The sequence below is a fragment of the Harpia harpyja genome, chromosome 2, assembly GCF_026419915.1.
Source record: "Harpia harpyja isolate bHarHar1 chromosome 2, bHarHar1 primary haplotype, whole genome shotgun sequence".
NCBI classification, from domain to species: Eukaryota; Metazoa; Chordata; class Aves; order Accipitriformes; family Accipitridae; genus Harpia; species Harpia harpyja.
The window spans coordinates 36960925-36984766 of record NC_068941.1 but is presented as its reverse complement, the minus strand read 5'-3'; the positions used below and the strand labels follow the sequence as shown (position 1 = coordinate 36984766).

At 40.5% G+C, this 23842-nt stretch overlaps 1 protein-coding gene across 2 annotated transcripts in view; it reads left to right on the top strand.

The window, feature by feature from the left end:
- GRID2 (glutamate ionotropic receptor delta type subunit 2) overlaps nucleotides 1–23842 on the top strand; it is a 751024-nt gene that overhangs the window by 666471 nt on the left and 60711 nt on the right. For both annotated transcript variants that reach the window (XR_008233407.1, XM_052776367.1), the window contains exon 14: nucleotides 12792–12958. Coding sequence is in view for 1 of the 2 variants with exons in the window: in XM_052776367.1 (XP_052632327.1) it covers nucleotides 12792–12958 (167 nt within the window). In the remaining variant the exon portion in view is untranslated. The remainder of the gene's footprint in view (nucleotides 1–12791; nucleotides 12959–23842) is intronic.

Sequence of the window (23842 nt, the reverse complement as noted above, 5' to 3'; positions counted from 1 at the left end):
CTAATGTCCTGCTTTTCAAAATCTTGAATCAACCAATTCAGCCTCTCATCAACTGGTTTCTGCACACATTTCTCCACCTTCCCAGAACATCCCATCAAAGGTTTGCCCTGTCTTTCTACAACACCCTTTTTCTTATCTTCAGAGTTAATTGCTCCTTACACCCAACAGGAGAAATCATTAGCTCAAATATGGCATCCATTGAAAACAGTCAGTTGTAGACCTCGGCTCTGTTTGTATTTGCATCCACCAATTTGGAAGCTGACTTGACTGTTCCAGACTTCATGAACTGAATAACGTGGAGGGAAAATCTTATAAGAGCAAGGACTACTTTGCATAACATTATGTAACATCCAGATCCTTTCCTAGCTGAACAAAGACAAATTACATCCAAATAACAGAGAAATTTGCAGAAGGTTTGTTTTTAATTTCTTTCTAATAATAGTCCTAGGCCTGGTGTCATTTCTTCAGTCCCCATAGAGTTTTACATGGTACACTTTTTGACAGATACTGTGTCAAATTGTATTGTATCCTTTCATGATTATATCACACACGTTCTATATGGCTTTCAGTATGTTTTAGTTATTACTAGTCTATAAAATTTGTAAGCTATGAGGTGTTTCTAACACCCCATGACAAGTTTTACATACATTATGTGACTGCAGTTTTGATTTAATCTTTATCGTATTATACTCAATCTGTAGATTTTTTTTATTCTTATTATGCTTTTGCCATATTTTATGCCCTTACAGGTCTGTGTTTTATCTCTTGGTTCATGCAGCTTGAACATTTCTAGACCTAGGTTCTGCTCCAAGTGTGTGCCCCATGTAGGTACAGAGTAAGTCCATTGAACTGACTGTTACTTATTCAGTAGCTGCCAAATGTAGATGCCTGTACTGGGCCTTAGATTCCCATTGAACTTGCATTATTGGGCTCTAAATAATTTGAAGTATGACAAAAAGAATAAACTCAGCTAAAAAGAAGTCAAAAGAGACAAGAGAAAATACTATTGTGGTTTTATCTTCTTCAGATAAAATAAAATACGGTCTTCGTAGATATGCCATACATAAGATAAAGGAGGATATATTTTCCTGGCATTGTATTTCCTCTGCTTTCTTGTATACACCTTCTGAATTAAACTTTTTCTAAAATTTAACATGAATGATATAGCAGCAAAGATACTACATTGGACTTGATGTAGATGTCCATCAGTAGGAATTATGCTTTCCGTTTGGGTCTGAAGGGAACATATTTTCAGAAGAAGAACCCACATGTGGGCAGTTGCATTGCATATGATGTTTTAATATAACTGAACACAGAAAGGGGATGTATCTACACACAGAGCACTGTGCAGCTGCATAGCTGTTTGTGTGGGCTGTGCATACAGATGCAGGCATGCAGCTGCTTTTCCTGAGAACTTGGTCAGGCATGTATCGTCAATTTGTGAGCAGCTGTGTAGCATCCTTTTAATATCTCCCTAAACAAGTGAAGAAGAAAATTGTGTTCATTGTTTTCCGTTTAAAAATCCATACTGAAGGAACGAGGAGCATGACAATACAATAGACCTGGGCAAGTACATTTTTTTTTTTTTGCTTTGGCAAAGAAGGTAAGGCCTTTTCTCCACCCTTGCCACTGTGCTGGCAGCTCACATGTTCCCAGGTGCAGTGAAGTACTGTGGTTTCTCTCTAATTCTTCCAAAGCCAGGGGAAAACTGCAGTTCTTCCTCTCATTTAGTATATATGTATCCAACGTACTATCCCTCTTATGGCATAGTTCTGTAAAAGACAAGTTATTTTTAAGTTAGGTTATGATATAAATGTAACTAACTTAACCGTCAGTTTAGATATTCATTCTTCTTACAGTAAAGGTCCAATTGACTTCTTATAGTCCAAGGTCCAAGGTAAAATAAATAAGATGAGACTGAATGAGATTACATTTCCTAACGAGGTAGCGGCATTTTTCAAGCCACCTCCACACAGATGCCAGGTGATACCTGCCACACATTGGATGAAGTGCTAGAATGTCAAGTTGATGATCTTATGATGCTCTTGCTTGTGTTTTACATTTTCCTTTCCCATTGTTTGGTGCTAACTAATGAAATTATTTCATTCACACAAGATATTTACTGGTGTACATGATTAACTGGGCACTTAGCTGCCCACACTGCATGCACAAATACCTGATTTGCAAGTGCATTGTGTAACTAAGAAAATCTCAACTGATGTTCCTAATTCTAGGTGAAATGCTACTTTATTTTAAGAAGGCCAATCAGCTGATTGCATTGTATCATCACAATTAAAATTGAAAAAACCCTGTACCATCATTTTTTCCATTCCATAAGTACTTTAACTCCACTTTTCTCATTACTCATCTCAAAGACTCAGTGACATTTTTATTAATGTGGTAGGACTACAAGTACTTGAATTTAACCCAGCTGTATTTTATTTTTCAGAAGAACACCAGTGACACAGGGTATACACATCAAACTCAAATTAAGAAAATAAATAAGACTGGCTGACTAATTGCACTGTATTTTTACCAAAGAACTATTCTTCTTTTTTATGTTATAGTGAGATTTCACAGCATATTTTGTCCAAGTTTGAATCTGAGCGGCTCAGGAAAAACATAAGGAGACATAAGTTTCCATGATTTAGCAGACTTATGGGAAATCTAGAGTGAAGTAGGAGACACAATTGCTTATTATATTAATGATTCTATTTATATATGTTTAGATTTTTTTTTAAGATGCCTACAAATATAGATCAAGTAAACCAGAGTGAGTTGTCATTAGGGATTTATCCACTAGAGAATTACAGTAATTGAAACTGAAACTGTGTAAAGAAGGCAGTATTTTTATAAGACATTGTTTATCTTTAAAAGCTCTAAAATTGTCAACATGTCATCATAGGATATTTCCATACTGAACTATTAACTTTTGATCAAAATGTTTTTTCATTTTGAAATGTTAATCCATTGCAGGGAAATAATTTAGGTCAAAGTCAGCTTTTTGGAATAAAACATTCTCCAGTTTGGATTTTTTATTGGTTTTGGTCCCAAAATTTGTGATTCTTTTCCGTAATTCGAAATCTTGCAACTCCTTGTGCAGAAAGATAACTAGTTTCTGTCCAGCTCCATTTATCACTTGCATCAAGCAAAAGCTCTGAGTTTAACATTATCTCTCTGAGTTTGTGTCAAGTGCACTGCCTGGGAATTTCTGTTGATTTCTGCTTCAGGAGAAAGAAGGCATTAGAAATCTTTCATGAAAAATATCAGTTCTGAATGAATCCTCCAGGATGATAAGGAATTGAGTGATTGTTTTACAACAGGCTGTTCTGGGGTTTTTTTAGCTGATGTTTGGCTGCTGTTTCCTAGTTCTGTCAACTGTAAACTCATTTCTGGCATCTGAGCTATCGTGTGGGCAGGTCAGGCTGAATTAGAAACAAATATAACGGGAGTCTGTGACTTGCACGTCATTGGTTATTTACAAAGGTGTGCAAAATGAATGTTATAGCCTTGAATAAGTGGAAATGCCTGCACAGGTTGTAGCCAGAGCTGAACTAAGTTGTGTACACTTTAAGGCAAAGGCTGTAAGTATTTCACTCTGTGAGGATGCGAAAGCCCAACTATCACCTGAAATTAGAGTTGCAATAAACATATAAAATCCTTAGTGGGATGAGAAAAGTGCTCAGATGCATAAGTTACACTGGTTTGGGTGCTGTCTGAGCTTGAAACTCCTTCTAGACATCATTTATATCTTTATGTACATTTGTACAGAAAGAACCCAGGTGCCTGCTCCTTTACCTGGACTTGCTCTGCCTGGCAGAGGCCGAGCTGCGCGTTTTAAATGACTGTAACCGTACTCTGTGTATTAACTGTTTTATATGAGGGATTTGACTTCCTAGTTGGTGAGCGCGAAATGCTGAGTGTTTTGGATTGCAGATGTGCTGTCTGTATTTTTCACCCTGGCACGCTGCTCCCCCTAGCAGCTTGCTGCAGGGTGGGCAGCAGCAGAGGGGAGCTAGCTTTTAAGACGACGGGGATAATACGTGACAACTTGTTAGACTGCATCATCTTCTCAGTTGTCTGCACAGTGATAGCAAGCAAGGCAGTCTGAATTGAGTAAAAAATGCTGCTGCGCTGGTCTTCCTCCTCCCACAGCTTCTGATGTTTTCCATGGATCCTAAACTGCAAAAGAAAGAGAAAGCCTTCTTAGCTCAGATCTGTAATGTTTTCCTTTCCTATGGGTTCAAAGTACCTTCTCGTGAGAATTAAAATGCATTCAGCAGTGGGGTCTCCAAAGACCTGACAAGCCGGTGACAAGGGGCGGTGTGATGGCATTAGGAACCCACACGTTAGAGGAATAACAGCTCTTAACGATGCCCTGACCTGGGGAGGCAGGACCAGTTATTTGTGCAGCATCCCGCATCTGGCCCCGCGTGAGAAGGGACTGACTTGCCTGCAGAAAACCTGATTGGGCTTAGAATGGTTGCTTTAGCTGGAAATACCATAGGGCAGAAATTTCTCTGTGGAGGTTTTCCAGAGTGCTTTGCTGGAAACCGTCCATGGCACCAGTCTGCGCAGCAGCCTGAACTTACAGCCTGAAAGAAATACATAGTTAGAGACACCCCATGGTAGCCTTTAATGAACTCTCAGGGAAGGGGGCTGCCAGGTATCACTGAAAGGTAGAAAACTTAAGGGGTTGGGACAAATCTCAGTTTGCTTCTTTCCACAGCCACATGAACAGCTGCACTTAAGGGGAAGATTCACTTCTAGAGAAGAAGATTGATGGTTTTGTGCAGGGTTTCCAGAGGAAGAAGCAGCTTCCAAGACCACCAAAGTCTATCTGAAAACAAACTGATGTGGAACCACTGAGCTTTACGATCCAAACCTGTTCCTTCGCACCCCAGCCCAAGCTTGTGAGATGCAGTGCAGGTTGTCAGCAGTTAGTGCTTCTTGTCTCCTGCAGGGTACCAAAATGAGGGGAAACAAGCTAAATTGTTGTGCAATGTAGTTTCAGAGGGGGAAGAAAGAGGGGCTTGGAAGCATTTATTTTGGAGCTTCAAGATACTGTGTCTAGATTTGCAGTGCCAAGCTGGCTCCGTCCAAACCTGGGCAGGAGATACTTATCGAAGAGAGGAGGATAAAATGGTTCAAAAGAAGATAGTTAAATCCTTTTGCATGAGTAGTGGGACATCCTGAATCCTATTACCACTATGAAAGCGGTCAGAGCTCTTGTATAAGGAATATAAAAACTGAAAATTAAGTCAGTTTCTTTAAAAAAAGTTTCTAAAATGAAACTGTATTGTTTCAAATGAACTTTTACTGGAGGATTTTTCAGTAACGTTGGTAGTTTTGCAAAGAATTTTCTTGTGGTTAAAGTTCTTTTTCAGATGGTGAATGGTTTTGATGAGTAGTTTTTTGACTTTTGATGATTTTCCTATCCTTGCAGTTGGTATTCAATGAGTATTTCTTTGAATAAGGGATGCTGCCCAAGAATTGCAGTTAGATTGACTCTGCTTCTATTCTAAAGAATGGGAACAAGAACCCTTCAGTTAGTGTGGTGCCGGATTGATTTAATTTAAAGAGGGATGCTGCTTCTCTAAATTCACCTGCATTTATCTTCTTCATGATACTTTAATCTACAGAATTTTACTTTTTCACCCAAATGAAGAGGATTTATCTGTGTACATATTCTCATTTAAATGTTCTTTATTGGGGATTAGCTGCCACAAAAATACAAATATATCAGAAGGGGGGAAGTCACTTCAGTGACATTTCATTTAAATTTGCCTCATTATTGAGACTGCCACTTGGCTACCACAGATCTAAGTTTTTGAGGAACCTGAAGTGCTTTCATATCATTTCTGTATATGACCTTCACTGGTGATCCCCTTAAAATAGTCTCCATTACTATCTGCAGCACTTAGTTGTCATAAAATAAATGAGAATCTGACATTAAAAAAAATTGGTTCCTTACCTTTCGAAGGTCTGCTTTGCTGAGATTTTTTTTTCTGTTGTTTTTTTCTCCTATTTCTCTTCCATCTGAAATTAATGTTAGCTGTAACGAACATGTGGTTCAGCTGCATGCCAGCAATCAACATGATCTGCTGCCTTTTTAGTGCTTTGCTGTGATTACCTGGAGAAGAAGCTGGCTCTGTTCTCCCACTGCCCTCAGAAATTGTACCTTTGATTGGTCTCCACTCTGTTTTGCTCTGCTTGTTGTTTTCTTTCTTGTAACTTACAAGATGCGTTTAATTACAATGGCAAAATGGGAATGCACTGAGCACTGGAAAAATTCTAACGCAAAGGTGCTGTCTCATTACAGAGCTCTCATACCCGAGTAATTCTTCTAATTCCAGATGAATTATTCAAGGTCTGCCCAGTGTAACAAGTGAATGTGTGATCATTAGGCTTTTCTCAAGAAGTTGGTGGCAGGTTGCATATGAGGAATTAATGCTTTTCCTGATTAAGTTTTATCTGAAGCAAATAGACATGCCATTGAAGCTGACACGACAATGTAATGAAAGATAAACTTCATACTGAAGAGGAGATGAGGCTGGGATTTCTAACCTCTTCTTTCTTCCCCTAAGCTCCCCGGTGTTTCATTTCCTGCTGCTGTTCACCCCTGGGCACTAGCTCAATAATGCTTTTAGAAATGAATCCACACTTTTCTGTTTGAATAAGTACAAAGAACAAGTTTCAATGTTTGTCAAATAGTGCCCCTTGAATTTAATTTAATTTAGTGCCCCTATCTTCCTATAGACCCTGCAAAATGACATCCTAAAGGGGGGTGGGGGTGGTGGTTGTTATTGTTATTATTATTATTAAATTAGCTGCTTGCCTTGATGACTGAATAGAGTCTTATGTATATAGGAATTTTTATTCTGTGCTCTAATACCACCATGGGAATCCAACTCCATCATGCACTGCAGAGAGCTGTCGGTCAGATTCATATTCCCCAATCACATGACTACATTTCACTCTTAAGTTATGTAAATCAGCCACACGTGCTGGCCTGCAAGGGAGTGTGGGGCAAGAAGCTCCAAAATTGTACTTCAGAACTACAGAAAGTTCAGTTTTGAGAGAAATGTAAATTAGTGTGTTTCATTCAACAAAGCTTGAATGTGAGATTTTATTTCACTGGGATCCAAATAGAAGTTAGCCAGAATTGTGCCCTTTGTGAACAAAATGAAGACTTGAAACCTTTGTCCCTGGAGGAAAACAAATTAGCAAATAAGAATTTCTCTGAAGGCAGAAGAGATCTGACTTCTGCTTCAGTCTGATAAACAGCAACTTCATTGGCCTCTTGCAGGAGGATTATGGAGATCAATGTGTTTCCATTCCCTTCTGCTGAAAAAAAACTCTGTTGTGAATGCCATCAACTGTTTGGCAACATCTGACAACACAAAAATCTAGATTTAAGCTTCCACCACCAATTTTATCTTTGCCATTTCCCATTTTGGAATACAATATCCACATTATATATATTAGCTCTGACTCGTATATTTGCAAATGTTCATTCAATTTTGTTCCCTCTTCTTCATTCCTCATGTAATAGCAGCCTTGGTGAGGCTGTTTTGTAGAACGGAGTGCAGCCCTCTGCAGGCTGCAGCTACTGCATGGTTGCTGAATATGCAAAGATTATGTAAAAAATTTAATTTCTGTATTTATATATGCCAAAGTCTCAGGTCCACACTGATAGGCATAGGGCTAGCGGCATCGGATGTTGTTTTTCCCCTGTGTAGTCAGTGCAGTGGAATTGTCCGTATTGGAGAAAATTATTCTCAAAGCGCTGTGTGGAGCCCGTGATTAATCAGTGTCCCTGACTGGGTTTAGGTCGGAGCTGGAGTCACTGCTGCTATGCTGTGGAAGAGTCTGTTTCTGTTAATGGCTAAAAATACAAACTAAATTGGCTAAAATACAACTGACAACTTTATAGACAGGGAAAGGTGTACAGCGGTTGGTGGGGAAGGATGGCACCTGACTCGTAATGGAAATGAGTAGAAAAAGCATCACCACTGTGCCACCAGGATGTAGGCACAGGATATTCAGAAAATGTGCTTCATCAGCTTTATCTAATAATTTTCAGATTTTCTTCCAGGAAATTAATATTATTTTAATCAGTTGAAACTTAACTAAGATTTCCCTGGCCTTAAAAGTTGCATTGTTTTTATAACAGGTAACACATTTTATTTATGATGAAATATTGAAAAGAGTTCTGCAGGAAAAATAACTGCCAGTTCTGTTTAACCTGCAGCCTATTGTGTACAATTTTTCTTTCATGAGGATTCTTTGTATTTCTTTTAAAGAAGAATTTAAAAAACAGAAAAGTTATTGTCCAAGAATTCAAGTGTGAAAAATTGCAATAGCTGGTCGTTGTTTACTTACAATATTTTTTTCTGAAATTTTTAATTTTCTAGACCTAAAAATGTGGTTTTAGAATGCTGGAGTTACACAAATACGTTATTCAGCCTACTCTGTGTGAACGGGTTAGCTGTAAGAAGAAATACTACCCACATCCATGTTGGCATAAAATATGTGCATATGCAACAGTGTAATGGCTTTAAATGCTTTCCTCATATAACTCAACTGGTTTTTGGTGGAATCATCAAAGATAGATTTTAACTAATATCTACAGGCAGGGCTTGAGCAAATAAAAATCTTGTAAATGTGCAGTGATAGAAAATAGAAATATAACAGCCTTATAGAAATAGTTTTACCATCTATGTGCTGATGGACCCTATTCTGTGTAACAACTCTTTTTACAGTAACTCCTTTGGAATTGCTCACAAAACCATCAAGTCTAGTCAAGCATTTGTGTCTGGTACCGTACCTCCCAGTTTCACTTAATGACCAGTGTAGCGCATGAGTTCAAAATACCCTGATGAACAGGTTCAATTTTGCCTGTAATTTTTTTTTTCTCCTATAGCAATAGTCATCAGATACTCCAAAAACCTTTTTAGCCTCTGCTATACTGACAGGCGGGATGCCACGGGGAAGGAGACTGAAGAGTCGGTTCTCCATGCCCTGGTGGACTGGAAAGCTGGGGTTGCTGCTGTATGACAATATCCTGCCCTCCTACAAATGCTTCCCTGGCTGTCCTGGGCTGCGCGGTGGTGTATGAACAGTGTTCAGATTTGCCACCATCCTGAAATGTTATCATCTCAATGCGAAATGCCAATATAATGATGTGGAAATGTAGAATCAGGGATGCAGATCTTCTGCAAGAATTATGTATATATTTGTCCTGGTTTTGGCTGGGATAGAGTTAATTTTCTTTCTAGTAGCTGGTACAGTGCTATGGTTTTGAGCTAGGTATGAGAAGAATGTTGGTAACACACTGATGTTTTCAGTTGTTGCTAAGTGGTGTTTAGACTAAGTCAAGGATTTTCCAGCTTCTCATGCCCAGCCAGCAGGAAGGCTGGAGGGGCACAAGAAGTTGGGAGGGGACACAGCCAGGGCAGCTGACCCAAACTGGCCAACGGGGTATTCCATACCATGTGACATCATGCCCAGTATATAAACTGGGGGGAGTCAGCCTAGGGGGATCACTGCTCGGGAACTAACTGGGCATCAGTCAGCAAGTGGTGAGCAATTGCATTGTGCATCACTTGTTTTGTATGTTCCAATCCTTTTATTATTATTATTATTATTATTATTATCATTATTATTTTCTTCCTTTCTTTTCTATTAAAATGTTCTTCTCTCAACCCACGAGTTTTACCTTTTTCCCCCGATTCTCCCCCATCCCACTGAGGTCAGGGGGGAAGTGAGTGAGGAGCTGCGTAGTGCTTAGTTGCTGGCTGGGGTTAAACCACGACAATATTACAAAGAACTGTTTCTTTTTCCAAGGAGATTTTGCTTTCATTTAGCCCCCATAATTGACTGACTGTAAGTTCCTTAACTTTTTCTCATAATGCAGAGCTGGAATTTTGCTGTTCATTTTGAGGCCCAGAGTGGAAGTCTTCAGCATAGCTATTGGAAAGTTACAAAATAAGTGCTTCTCATAGTAAAAGGGAGAGAGAGAAGGATATAGGTTTTTAATTGACATTTTGTTCTGAAATTCCCTTCTCCTTTCACACAGAGCATCATCCCCCAAAGCTTTTCATACGATAGCTACTCCTTATTTGTAGGTGCAAATCTGTAAAACATCAGCAGTGTTGCAGTTATGCTCTAATCTAGCAAAATTTTATTCTTAGATCTTCAGGCTAAAACCAGTCTTAAGCTGTGTGAAAGATCCATGGGCAGAGGGTTTAGACTATGAATCTCAGGAGAAGGGTATGCTAAAAAGGGAATCATATGCCTCCTGAGCTGCCAGATAACTGATTCTCTCTTAGTGAGGCAGATGTTTTCCTTGTATATAAAAATTAAGAATTGTAGATAGTTCAAAAGTAGTGTCACAGCTAATGGGAGGACTGAACTGATAGATTTGCAAAGAAAGATTAAAGAAAGTTATATCCAGCTCAGCTAAGTAACAGAAAAGTTCATCAATAATTGAAAGGTGTCAGCCCCCAAAGTGAGCATATTTAGAACTGTAAAAGGAAAAATAACTAGGAATGACATAAGAAAGTTTTGTTGGGTTTTTTTTTAATAGTAAAAATAAATACATTGAATAGCAATGAAAACTGTTAGACTGACTCTTAATTCCATAAAGAGAGTGATTACAAGCATGACAATTGCAACTTAGTTTTGCTCCATGGATTTGAATTCCCTAGATTTGTAAATGGACAGGGGGAAAATGCTAAAAAGGATCTATTTTATTGCATGGAGCAATCATATGTTGAAGGTAGATGGCTGGGATGATCCCTTCTGGTTCTTCAATCTCTTTCCTGCCCCATGTGCTTTAACTGAGGCTCACTGTGATCTTATCTATGAAAAGTAATATCTTTGTGGGAACCTGAACTGTGATACTATCAGGTCTGCTCTAAGGATCTTATATATACCACTTCATCATAGGTATTATTGACAGTAAGTGCTTTTACCACTGCTATATATTCTCACTGTGAGTTGTTTTACAGCGAGGCAGGCAAATCAAGAGAATTTTTCCTGACCAGCTGAGCAGCTGATAAGTCTCTTTACAAGCACTTATGTGAATTCAATGCACTAGGACGTTAAAAGGGTGGGTTAGGACAAAACATAACCCACTGCTCTTGCCATCACCTCAAAGGTTATGTCCCCGCTTGTAGAATTTCTTGTCTTTTGAACCCCATTTTTCCCTAATTCCTTTGTTTGGAAAGTTCATCTGATCCTTCAGGATTCATTTCCCCCCTTCTGATCTTCTGCTTTTGTCTCCTATTTCCCTCCCTTGCTGTCTGCACATCATGATACTTTTTCAGTCTGAGTCATTATCCTTTTAAACGCTCCTAGGAAGGGCCTTTTTCTCAGTCATGTTATCTATTTCTTAGCCAAGTAGTGCCTGCAGGAAGATCAGAATAACCCAAGCTAGGAAGAGCTCTGTGAGTTGCAGTGCCTGTAAGACAAGCATACAAGTTGTATTGTTTGTTAACAGTGGGTTCACTTCTATGCCTTATTCCCTAGCCATTTAGATAGACCTAAACCTCCACTGGGAGGCAGAAAAAACCCCATTCTTGGCCATTTTCAGAGCCTGAAGATTAAAACTGACCCAGTCCTGCATTTGTGTGTGTATGTATTTTGAAAAGAATTTTCTTTTTCCTGCCAATCATGCGGAGTCCACAGATAACATGGCTCCCTTTCTGCTCCAAAATCTGCACAAATCCTCCCCATACCATGCCTATGACTGGAAATAGGAAATATTCCCTTTCCAGGCCTGCAGTGTGTAATTCAGATTCATTATGCATGAAAAGGAATGTGTCCCAAATGCAATCATTCCTTCTGCACTACATCTCATGAGCAAGCAGCCGGTGTGGCTTGCTTCAGTAACTTTTATATGTAAACAGTCTTTAAAAACATAATCTACATTGTCAAAGCCTAATCTAAATGATGTACTGACATTGCTTATTTTGATAAGCTTGCTTCTGAAAAAATGCTGAATAAATGTTTAAATTTTGTATATATCCCATATATTTAAATGAAAAGAGAAATCTGGATTTGTTTCAAATGTGAATGGATAGTAAAATGTTACTTTAAAAGCTTTTCAATATAATGAGTTGGTTTGGATTTGTCTTAGTCAAACAGTTAAAATGGCTTACACGATCTTGCTGTACGAAAGTCTTTGAAGATATGTGAAAACCCTTCGTGCTGAGAAAAATAATCCCCAAAAATCTGCTTGGCACGATCTTGCCCACAATCACGCACGGAGCCCAAAAGACAAATGGGTGTTCATGACGTCTACGGCAACCTGAAATGACTGAAATGTCGACCATCTTGAACGGTGGTCTTCCATCTGGATAGCCATGCCTACCCTCCCACACTTGTCCCAATGTGAATGCCTACCTTCCCTCTAAATAATGGTGGTTTTTATGACTCAAAGAAAAAACTTCAGGGGGATTTTGGGGTGGAAGTTAGCATTGATGGTGGGAGCCTGATGTTTCCTTTGTGTCCTGAAGAGGGACAGTACAGGTTTCCTGCACGGTGCTGTTTCACTGACAGCATGTTGTTCTCAGATCACATTTCTTCCATTTCTGCTGAGGTGCTCGGCCAAAGCACCACGTGGCAGCAGTCACAGTGCACTTTTTGTGCTGACAGCTGTTGGGGACCCAAGCTTCCCTTTCTTTAACAAACAGACTGTGCTGAAACTGCCACATTTTTAGGTGCACTGACCTCCTTTTGGACTTGACAGTCCTTAGTCTGAGCTCTTCCTCTGTCTACTGCAGGTGAAATACGGGAACTATGCCTTTGTATGGGATGCAGCGGTACTGGAGTACGTGGCCATCAATGACGCAGACTGCTCTTTTTACACGGTTGGGAACACTGTTGCGGACAGAGGATATGGGATCGCACTGCAGCATGGCAGCCCCTACCGAGATGTTTTCTCACAAAGGTAAGGGTTTGGAGAAGGAGGAGCAGGTCCTAAGGGAAGGTCTCTCTCAGCTCTGGACCCTTCTTTTAATTTAATTTTCTGTGAAGGGAAAACATCTTGTGCTTGCAAGCCACTTCATTTCTTACATAGGCATTCATTTCCTCAGAGACACAGGATTACTCGCTTTTCTAGAAACTGCATTAAAAATACTTTGTGTTGCTCTTACTTGAATTGTTCTCGTTTCTTTTGGAAAACATTACTGAGATAGGCTGAACTTCATTAGCAGGAAAATGAGGAAATAGTTGATTCATTTGTTATAGAGGGACAGCATAACTCAACTCTTCCTGTTACAGAAGCCTTTTCTTAAAGAGAAAAAAGTAAACTTGGACACTAATGGGAAAACTGAAGGGGATGAACACGAACATTTGATGTTTCAGTGAAAAGACCCCTATTAGTACTCAAGAGCTTAGATGCTTATCCCAGTACTAATCAATCACTTGGGCTACAAAAGTGAGATCTCTAGAGGTGCTTCTGGTACTGTGTTTCTACTAGGATCGGAAATACTAGATTAATTGTATGTATTGTGCCTTTGCAGTATTTGTGGTCTAGTATTGATTCCTAAATCAGGATGTGGGTGAAATGTGAAAAACAACCAAACATTTTAAAAGTGTAATATCTGCGGTCTGGCTTTTAGAAGATGTGGGCTAATCTCATGATCCTTTTTCATTCTGAACCTGTTCTCTCACCCAGGTTTCTAATGGTTTGTGTTAGATACACGTAACAAAACTTTACAGTTGCTGTGATGGAATTTCTTTTGTGTCGTTGCCATAATGAATGTGCACCATTATGGCATATGAATATGCTTCATTCAGGCTATTGCCTTTGACTTCAGTCCATAGAATGAGGCAGGGGAAAAAGTAGTCAGTAAGTAACAATATGCAGATTCAGAGGAATGGCAGTCTGCTCACACATACTGCATGAACAGAGAAGACTTGAGTTCTTTGAATCTGTTCCATGTTGGGGGTGATTTGGCTGAATCTTGTGCTGACATAGCAGTAACATAATACAAAAGTTCAGAGGATCAACGAAAAATTTAATTTCAATGAAATATATATGTGCTTTATATATTACAATTAGCATTATAGGCAATTATTTACTGAATACTTTAATATTCCAGTCATGACCAGGCTGGCTCTGCAATGTTCAGGGTCTTCATGCAAAACAAAGTAAAATTTCTTCCTGTAATCTTTCTAAGAAATGCTTCCAGCTCTTAGAGATCTCAGGTGCTAGTCAAGGTGTTAAGTCATCCTCTTCAGAGCATTACCCATGTAAGTTTGAGTTTAAAAATTTGAAGACGCAGGGAAGTTTCATAGGCTGTGCCTTTGTTACTAAATACAGTGAACCTGCCAAGTGACATGGCATGGCTCATGCCCGCACAGATGAGCATTCTTCATCCCCGCCGCCACTGCTCTCCAAGTCAAGGTGGATGTATCCAAACCACCCCTTAGAGACTGCTTCTGACATCATTTATATACTTGTTGCAGTTCTGGGTACATGGGGGAAATGGTCACGGCTGGTTCTGGTAAGCGATTATCTTCTTTGTCACAGTATTCAGTACCTGGAGAGGCTAGGTTACATCTTCTTCTGATACACTGCCTTTAGTGACTTCTGGATCACTGGTCTGTGCAGACCTGACATTTCCAAGTGCAATTTTATTTTGTAACAAAATTTCAGCACTTCAGTGTATTATTGTATCTTGAATCTGTAGGAAAGCAGAAAGAAGCATAAAAATTTGTACATATATAGTTCTTTTTATCTGAGGATCTTCGAAGCAATATTTAAATATTAGCATCTCTCAGTGGAAAGTAAATGCCATTTCCGTTTAACGCTTAGGGAATCCATAGCATAAGGAGACTTAAATGAATTCCCAAGGTCAGATGTTTTTCCCTGGTGGAATCAGGGATCATAGGCACTCAGATTTCCTCATTTTCCATTTTCTGCTATAGTTATCAGAGTTCAGGTGGATGAAGAAAGGGATTATTTGTGAGATATTGGGCCACAGAGGGTCTGGATGGATACACAAAACTTCGCACTGATGAGAAAGTAACTCATTACATTATCAGGAGTAATGGTTGAACAGAGAAATAGGAATTTGCTTGGAGTGATGTTACCTACTGAAGAATTTAGAGAGCCTGAGATATATATTCTGAAAATGTGTGTGCTGCCCCTTAAATTTTTATTTCTGGATTATGAAAGCATATTATATTGCACTTCTAATTATGTCCATAAATATAAATTTACAGTTTGAAGCTGTGAAACACCATACAAGAAACAAACACATGAAAGAGAAAGCATGCTTACAAGGTAGCTTACAGGGTTTTGTTCTAAAAACCCTTCAGTACTGTTCCTTGTGATTACTTCCATGTAGTTTTCACAAATCATCCTTACTTTTCTCCCTAATGAAAAGGCTGAACAACCTTCAGCTGCTGCAGCCTGCATGCTAAATAGAGAGGGAAATAGATTTCACTGTATAGGATTAGCAAATGTTCACATGAATATTTCACATTCTTTAATGCAGTAGGGAACTGGTTTGAAATATATTGGCATTTCGTGATCTTTCCCCGAATAAATATATTTATGTGAAAATACAGGGCTTCTCTTTTACGAAATTTCATATAAACCCATAAGCTGCACAGTGTTAAATCCCTAGGGTGCAGCTGTAAAAGGTCTGGCAAGCTTACAGGAGATTTTGGTCTCAGTGCAGGAAGCATGGGCATGAGTTCAAGGCTTTTCATTACTTTTTCTGAACATTCAGGCGATTTCCAGAGAGACAGGAAAACAGATAGAGAGGTGTAAACACCCACCCCTTCTCTCCAATGCTATGGGGCATGAGTTGCTGTCAGGATAACACTGTGGTAAAGCTTAGGCATTTGGGATTTCCAAAAACACTCTGTGTTTGGGATGTCGGCTATGTTGTTTTCCAGGGGATTAACACATGCAAAATATTGTGGCCTTTGGAGACTGCAACGATATTCACCTGCTCTGTGAAGTACTCCAGTCTCTACAGGAGTGTACCCATCAGTTAGGCTACTTAAGAAAGACATTAAACCTGGGATCAGTTTGAAATGCTGAGGTGCCATCAAAAGACATCCAGGGCCTTGCAAAAATTAAATTCCCCGATGTCATTTCCTCCCGTAGCTGATCGTGATGGAGTGCCCCTTTAGACCACAGGCAGTTTGTGAGGTGCTAAAAAGAAGCCCGAAACAACTGAGAACATTGTGAGAACCAAAGCCGCGGTTATGTTCCTAGTGGTCATGTACCTGTGTTTGGGATGTGGGACCGCAGCTGATGACCACCTGGTTATCTGGTACCCACCGCACTGAAGAAGCACACAAGCTGCAGTGCCCTGAGCGTGGTGTGGAGCCGGTGCTGGCAGCTGCCCTGCTCCCAGCCTCAAACTGCTGCTACCAGCTAGTGCCCGTGTATTTGCATGGGATGCAGTCCTACCAGTACGGAATGAGCCTCCAGTTACCCAGGATCCAGAAAGTGAAATGCTTATATTAGGCTACAGCTAAATTAGCACAAAATGTTCAATATATACTTGATTTTAAATTGATGCAATTAAACAAGTATTATACGGGAATGTGCTGCCATTGAGGTACACTTGCTTGCACTGATTCATATTGTGTTTATAATTTTACAAGTGTAAGGTGATGCCTATACCTGTTAGAGAGAAGAGTGACTGCTCCCACATATTTGAACAGATGCAATTTAAAATCAGAATTATTCTTACAAATGCAAGTTTGGGTATAGTGAAATATTAGTGGAGAGCGTGGCAAAATGCACATCACTTAGAAACTCTATGCACATTTGCTGGGGTTTTAAAAAATTAATTCCAGCCACACCACAGAAGATGAAACCCTGTTCAGGATTATTCTTTCCAGACTCAAGGAAATCTAACATTTTGTGTATGAACAAAATGGTTTTGATGAGAAAAGTTATACCGGTAGTTCATATTGCAATATCAAGATGCCTTCAAAAAAGCATTTTGTGCAGGTACGGTTTAGTGAAGGAGAAGGGTAACTGACTGAAAGCACTGTAAAGAAACAGGTCTTTGAGACCTTTCTTTTTCACATGCAGAAAATCTCTGCAAAACAAAGACTTGTGCAGCAGTGAGTTGTCTGACTGCAGAATGAGATTGGCTTTTTGCTGTTTTGGGATGGCAAAGTGGCCACCTGGGGTCCCACACGGCACCTGTGACCACTCTCTGCCTAACACTCTCTCTGAAAACAGAAGCTTCAAGTCCATCCTGAAAACAGGTGTGTGGCTATAGCACAAATAATACAGAAAAAAAACCTGGGTAACATCTGAATGATGGACCTGTCGTAGCACCCTGATGACTTCATTCACATGTTGCAGATCTTAACAAACACATCTGGCCATGCCATTAGGCAGCCAGTTGATGTGTGCTCAGGTACATTGCTGTCCCCTTTCCTCTGCCACTAAGACTTAACCTTCTGAGCACCAGCAGCCTCCAGGCAGCATGTCAGTTTTCTCTCTATATATATTTTTCTTTCAAGGTAATGACAGCGGCTTTAATAATAAGAACTGCCAAATTTCCTAGGAGAGTTTGAAGAGGCTGTGTCATTTGGTTCATGAGGAACTGTGTGCTGGCACTAAATTTGACACCTGTTAAGAAGTCTTTTCAGCCCTAAACTTTAAAACTTCCATTGCACCCCTGGGAGGTATAAGTATAATTGCAAATTCTTCTCAAGAGTATTTCAGAGGATGTCTGTGCTTCCTACAGTGCAGCAGCAATAGCTCAGGCCCTGCACTGGTGGCTGGCTTTCGGTGGGGGTCAAGGAGGGGGAGGCAGCACAGCTCTCGGATCCCACTCACGTCCCCACTTCCTCTGTTGGCTGACTCTCTTCTTCTGCGCTACAGTCCTGGCCACACAGCACGTTAGAGGCAGAGGGAGAGGAAACTCATCAGATGCCAGCAGCCAGCTTTTCACTTAAGTAACTAGAAGCTGTAAACACCCAGTATCGCTGAAAAATCAAGCCGTAGTTGGTTTGCATTCCTCGTATCTCAAGAGCATCCATGTACATTCTGCCCCAAAGGATTCACTTTTAAATAAAAGGAAACAGTGACAATAGAAAAGAAAGAAGGCAAGATTGCCCTCGGAGCCCACAGTGTGGGACTCTTGCTTGTTGTTCATCAGCTGTGTTTCGCCAAATGGCACTCACCTCGGCAAGCACAAGCTTACGGACACTTAAAGTTGTCTGTGTTCCAGAAGAAAAAGCAGCAGTTGCATACCTCCTGGTGGTCATCTGTGAGAGGTGGGGTATGTGATGGCATAATGTATGGAAGGTACAACTACCATATAGCTTCTGCAGAAACCTCAGACTGAATTTGGCATAAATCACAAAAGGTCACAAAGAATTTGTATTGCTGCTAGAGAAGCCAGTCACTTCTTTCTGTCCTGGAGGGAAAAAGAAATGGAGACTTACAATGATTTCCCCATGGCAAGCCTAAAGACACCTCACTAGCAGCAAGTGTTGCACTTTCAGATGTCCAAAACTTTGGAGGCAAAGAAGAGAGCCATCGTGTAGTGTTTCAGACTCCCCCTTAGCAAATCATTAGTGATACACTTTAAATAAATAGTATGGATTTTCTCTTGTCCTTTTTTAATCTCATCAGCAAAACCTTGAGTTTTAGAAAGTTCCTGCCCTGAGTCATAAATATGTGTTCTTCCTGTCTCCTCACTATTAATTCTCTCTCCTTAGATTTTCATTTTGTGTCTTGGAGGTCACTGATGTCCAAAGACTGCAGTGCAAGGAAAATTACTTCCTTCCTAACTACGTTGATTTCTTTTTCAGAGTCCTTGGGACTATCTATGTACCCCTTTGAGGAGATCCTGCCCTCCTCTTTTTTTTTTTTTTTTTTTTAATATGAAAACCCAAGAGAGTGTCCCTTTCTCTCTGATTTATCTTTTACCAGCTATGGGGAAAATAAGAGTTTTGGATTACATCCTAACCCTCCAGAGGACAGACTATAATCATCTAATTGGATTTTTCATGATTAAATACAGTGATAATCTGCAGAATGGTGGATACCTTAGTAAGTGCTCAGCTTTGCTTTGCCTCGTTTATTTGCTTAGAATTGAAGTACTATTCTGAGATGTATATATAATATTCTGAAAAATATAGCACAGAAACTAGTAAAATCCTCACCCAAAGAACTTTTTTCTTATTATTCCAGAAAATTAGAAAACTCTGCAAATTAGGAGAATTATTGGACTTGAAGCAAACTCCTGAATTTAAATAGAAGACTTTAATTCTTAGAGCCTGCCCTTAGATCATGTCACAAGTTCATATAACTGAAATTACATTAGTGAGAGGAAAAAAAATCAAAATTAATTCCAGATTTCTGTGCAATCTGACATGAGAATCCAGTCTTAATTGATTCAGATATAGTCACCGTTAATAAAAGCCTTAACTTCAGAGTAGCACATAATAACAAGATAGTTTCTCAGATAACCAGGATACTAAGTAAAAAATGCTGTAGTAACACACCAATGTAATATTTCTTGACCATCCAAAATAACACCGACTGTCCTTAATTTTTGCTGTCTACGTTAGACTCGTAAGGGTGAAACTGGGAATTGCACCAGGCCCTAGGTCTCAAAACACGTCCACCTCCCTTTTTCCTGACCCAAGTCATCCAAGATAAACTGCAATTGGCCTTCATGTTGGGAAACTCACCTTGTGGAAGTGCTGCTCAGACAGACAGCCGCCTGCCCCGGCGGAGCTGCACAGTGGTCGTGTTCTGCACAGTTCACTGCCGGGCCACCACATCCAGGCTGGAGACCGGTTACCTCAAACAGATTATAAGAAAAGATGTAGCTTCATTCTGATTTTAAAAAATGGCATCCATCACTTCATATGAAGCCCTAGCAGAAAGTTTTTGTCCCACCACTATTCTCTCTTTTTTTTTCTGCCAAGCCCACGACCATCTGATCCAAGCTTACAGTCTTCTGTAATCCTGTATAATAGCTTTCCCTAAGGACCAGATGATCTGATGTTGTCCCTTTGCATCCTACTCCACTAACTGCCTAGTGCAGAGCTGCAGGTTTTGAAGATTCCTGCACTGTCATCAGAAGCGTTTCCTGGCTTTATTAGCCGTTCGCATCTCACTTGCTAGCGGGCGCTGCTGGCTGTAGGACCAGAGAGAAGCTGTGGCTCCCACATATCGCGTTGCGAGAGCAGGAAAAATGGTTTTATTGGTTCCTGATGGTGTACATCTGGTGCTTGCAGGTCTCACAATAAATTCATGATTAGAAGTTGAAAAAGATGGAGACGCCTACAGAAACACAGACTTTAGCAACTTTTTAATCTGCTGTAATATTAACTGATGAGGTGGGCTAAAAGATTTTGCAGCAGATCTGAAATTTATAACATGCACATGATGGAAAATTAATTAATGAAAACATATAGACAGCGAGCAGATTAGTGGGCTTTTTAAATATACCATAATATTAATTGATGGGGTAAGTTAAAGGATCCTGAAGTAGCAGCACTGAGATGAAGCATAAGAAAGAAAATCATAAGGGAAAGGCATTAGATCTTCTTGCATTCATACAGCATAGAGCTATGAAAATCAGAGACCTGCCTGCCGGCGTCATCATGGGAAGGCACCGCTGCATCCGAATGATGCTGTGATGGAGGAGTTGCCACACATTGGAAAAGAGGTGCCATGAAAAGGACAGATTCATGCCTTCTCTTTTTCCTAATCAATGCTCACTTTCAGAAAGGGCACTGCCTTCAAAGATTCAGAAAGGCAAGCTAGGTAAGCTGTTTATGCATATTAATTCCTCATCATTATCCATGCACCACCCCAGACAAAACAGTCTAATTGTAATGTGTAAAATTGCCAGTAGATATCACTTTGCAAGCTATTTCTTACTACTTTCTATCCACTTCTGTAGCCTTAGGCACCTCAGAGTTGGCGTGTAAAATGACCAGATATTACCCAGCGACGTGTGTGCAGTACAGTCAGTGGAAGCAGTGTTGCTCATCGAACTATATGGAAGGAACATTTATTGTAAGCTGAGTTGTTCATGTGTTTTAAAGTTTTATAGAGTGAGTAAGTGCATGGCTGCAGAATTTGAAACTGCTTGCTAAAAGTAAAGCTAAAAGAAGTCTCAGCGAGTGGCTTCCCTCCAAGAACTTGCCTTTTTATGAATTCCTAAAGAAGAGATTAGGTTTACAGTTAATGCACGCTTTCCTGTAGTACATTTTGCTGGCTACCTTCTCTTACGTTTGTGTGCGTCAGTCTTCAGAGGAACAGGTTTAACTACTCACCCTGACTCGGTTGGGCAGCAGTGTTGCCTTTAAAGTGGGGTGGAAAATGAGTGCAAAGCTTTCCCTGGAAATAGGAAGGATTCAGTCGTGCAGCTGTCTTGACAACAGAATCATAATAACCACAAGTAAGGGTTTAGCTCGCCTACCCCATATCAGCACTACCTGCCAGAGGTTCCTGACTGTTTACCCAAGTTGCTCAAAATACTCATCAACCTATTTTGGTTAAAATGAGCAAGAGTAGCAAAACAGGAGAGAATAATAGATCTTTCCTAACCCATTTTGTTGGCTTAAAAGGTAATTAACCTTTAGCTGGACCATAAAGCTAGTCTATAGGTGAACCTTAAAGCTAGTCTTCAGCTGGTCCTGTTTTCCAGATAAAAATGAAAGGCTTATGCCTGAAAATAAAGCTTGTTTTCAAAGCTGAAATATGTTCTCATAAATAGTGAACTTGATGGTGTGACAACTGGAGGGATTTATCCATACCTGAGCTAAGAATTTAGCTTCTATCTGTGGAACTGCTGCCACAGGGCCTACCTCAGCCTGCAGAGATTTCCCCTGCCATAAAACACCTATCTGCTGTTTGTCACCCATCCTTGAATCGTCGGTAGGCAAAGAAAGGTGCTAGCCTTGCTCAATGACTTCAGTCAAGTTTGGAGGTAGTGAAAGGAAAAAAGAGTGTGTGGAAAGTCTCCAGAATGTAGAGCCAAGGAAGAGTGGTAGCCGGGTTTGTAGCAGAGGTGTCTTCCCTTGCTGAAATGGGATGCAAGGAAGAAGAAAGCTGGTTGCAGGGACAGAGGGAATGAGAGGAGAGGCACTGAGAAGAGGGAGGAGCTGGGTGCTTGTGAATGATTATGGGGGGTGAGTAAAGGGAGCCTTCCTTATTGCTCAGCTCCACGCAGGGAGGAGATTAGCAAAGTGAGAAATCTAAGGAAACTACCCAGAGAAGCTTTCTGCTGTGTCTCAGAGCATGCCTGTGGGGTAGGCTGCTCCCCGAAGCAATCAGGTGCAAACTGGGAGGAGGAGTTGGATAGTGTCCCCAGCAGGATCACCAGTATGTCTGAGCTTGGTGGTTAGAGAGGGTTGCATTAGTTGGAAGGTGAAGATGGGGTAGCGAAGTGCTTACTCTCTGAACGTATGGGACCTCAGTAGCCTTGAGGAAAAAATGCTCTGGGGATGAGGATTCATGAGGTCTTACGGACCTCTGTCCAAATCCCAGAGACGACTTGGTGGTGGCAAGGAAACCAAGGCAGTAAGCTGCAGAGAGGCTCGTGTCAAGATTTTTGTCTGTCGTGGTGTAAACAGTAAGTGGCTTTGGAAAACTTCTGTGCTGTGTGCTTCAGTTACCACGTAGCCTGGCTGGGCTACACCGCGTACCAGAGCCCCCAAAGGTCTGAGTCACGGGAAGCGGTCACGTAGGCACCCGGAGCGCACATCCAGCTGTCCTGCTGCTGCAGGCGTCACAGAGCCTCTGCCCAGCCCAGGCAGAGACATAGCGCTGCTGTAGCTTGTCCTGGCACAAGCACGACGAGGAGCACGAGGTTGCAGCACGTCGAAACCCAGGCACAGGCAGCAGGTGTGCTTAGGTAGGCTCTGCCAGTCTGCTCCAAATTTCCCTTGAAATATTTCACAGACTTAGTCCCTAGCGTTGGCCTGGTTCAGAACGGGCTCCCAAACAAGCACGCCTTGGCTCTGTGGTTTTTTTGCAGGGACAAAACAGATAGAGGCATTCGCTAACATGAACCAGTTGGATATGCTGGGGTCTCTTGTTTGCGCAATGTGTTTTATACGCTGCTTTAGCGCCAGTCGGGTTAGGTTAGCCCAAAATAAAGCAGGGCCCTCATCCCAGCCATCATAGCTTTGATGACTTTTCTAGTCAAGTCCTTTCCAGACCCAGGTTTTGTACTTAAACATGACTTCTTTCTGCTTTATGACTAAGTGCAAGCAGAAAAAAAGGATGATGTGGCCAAGGAAAAACTGCGCTTGCCACTTTATTCATAAAACGCTTTTGCAAAGTGCATTTAGTAATTTGCCATTGTAACCACCTGCACGTAGAGCTTTCAGTGCAGTGCTCTGACACTGTGTTTAGTTCATACTTTGACTGCTCAGCTAAAACTTCCATTTGTATGCATTTATTCTGCTTCACACATTATGTTATCAGTCACTTTCAATATTTCAAAGTCACAGCAGTCTTTTTCTGACATACATTTGTCAGAGTGAACTGCCTTGATTGTTGTTATTACAGACTGCAGTTCCTGACTAAGGGAAAAGTCATATGTAGAACCAGAATATTGAAATTGCTCAATAAAACAATAGATAAAACAGAATAAAATTAGAGTAAATGAACAGAAATAGATGCTTTAAATGACCAGCCAAATAAATACATTTTTAAAAAAAGAGAGGAGGGCAAGGCAGGATTTGTAATCCCATACAACAGAATTAATCAGGAAAAATCTAATTTTTTAAATTCACATACAAGGTATCGAAAATGTTCTTTTCTGCTGCCTGGTAGTGAGTCAGTAAAGTATGTTATACTTGGACCGTC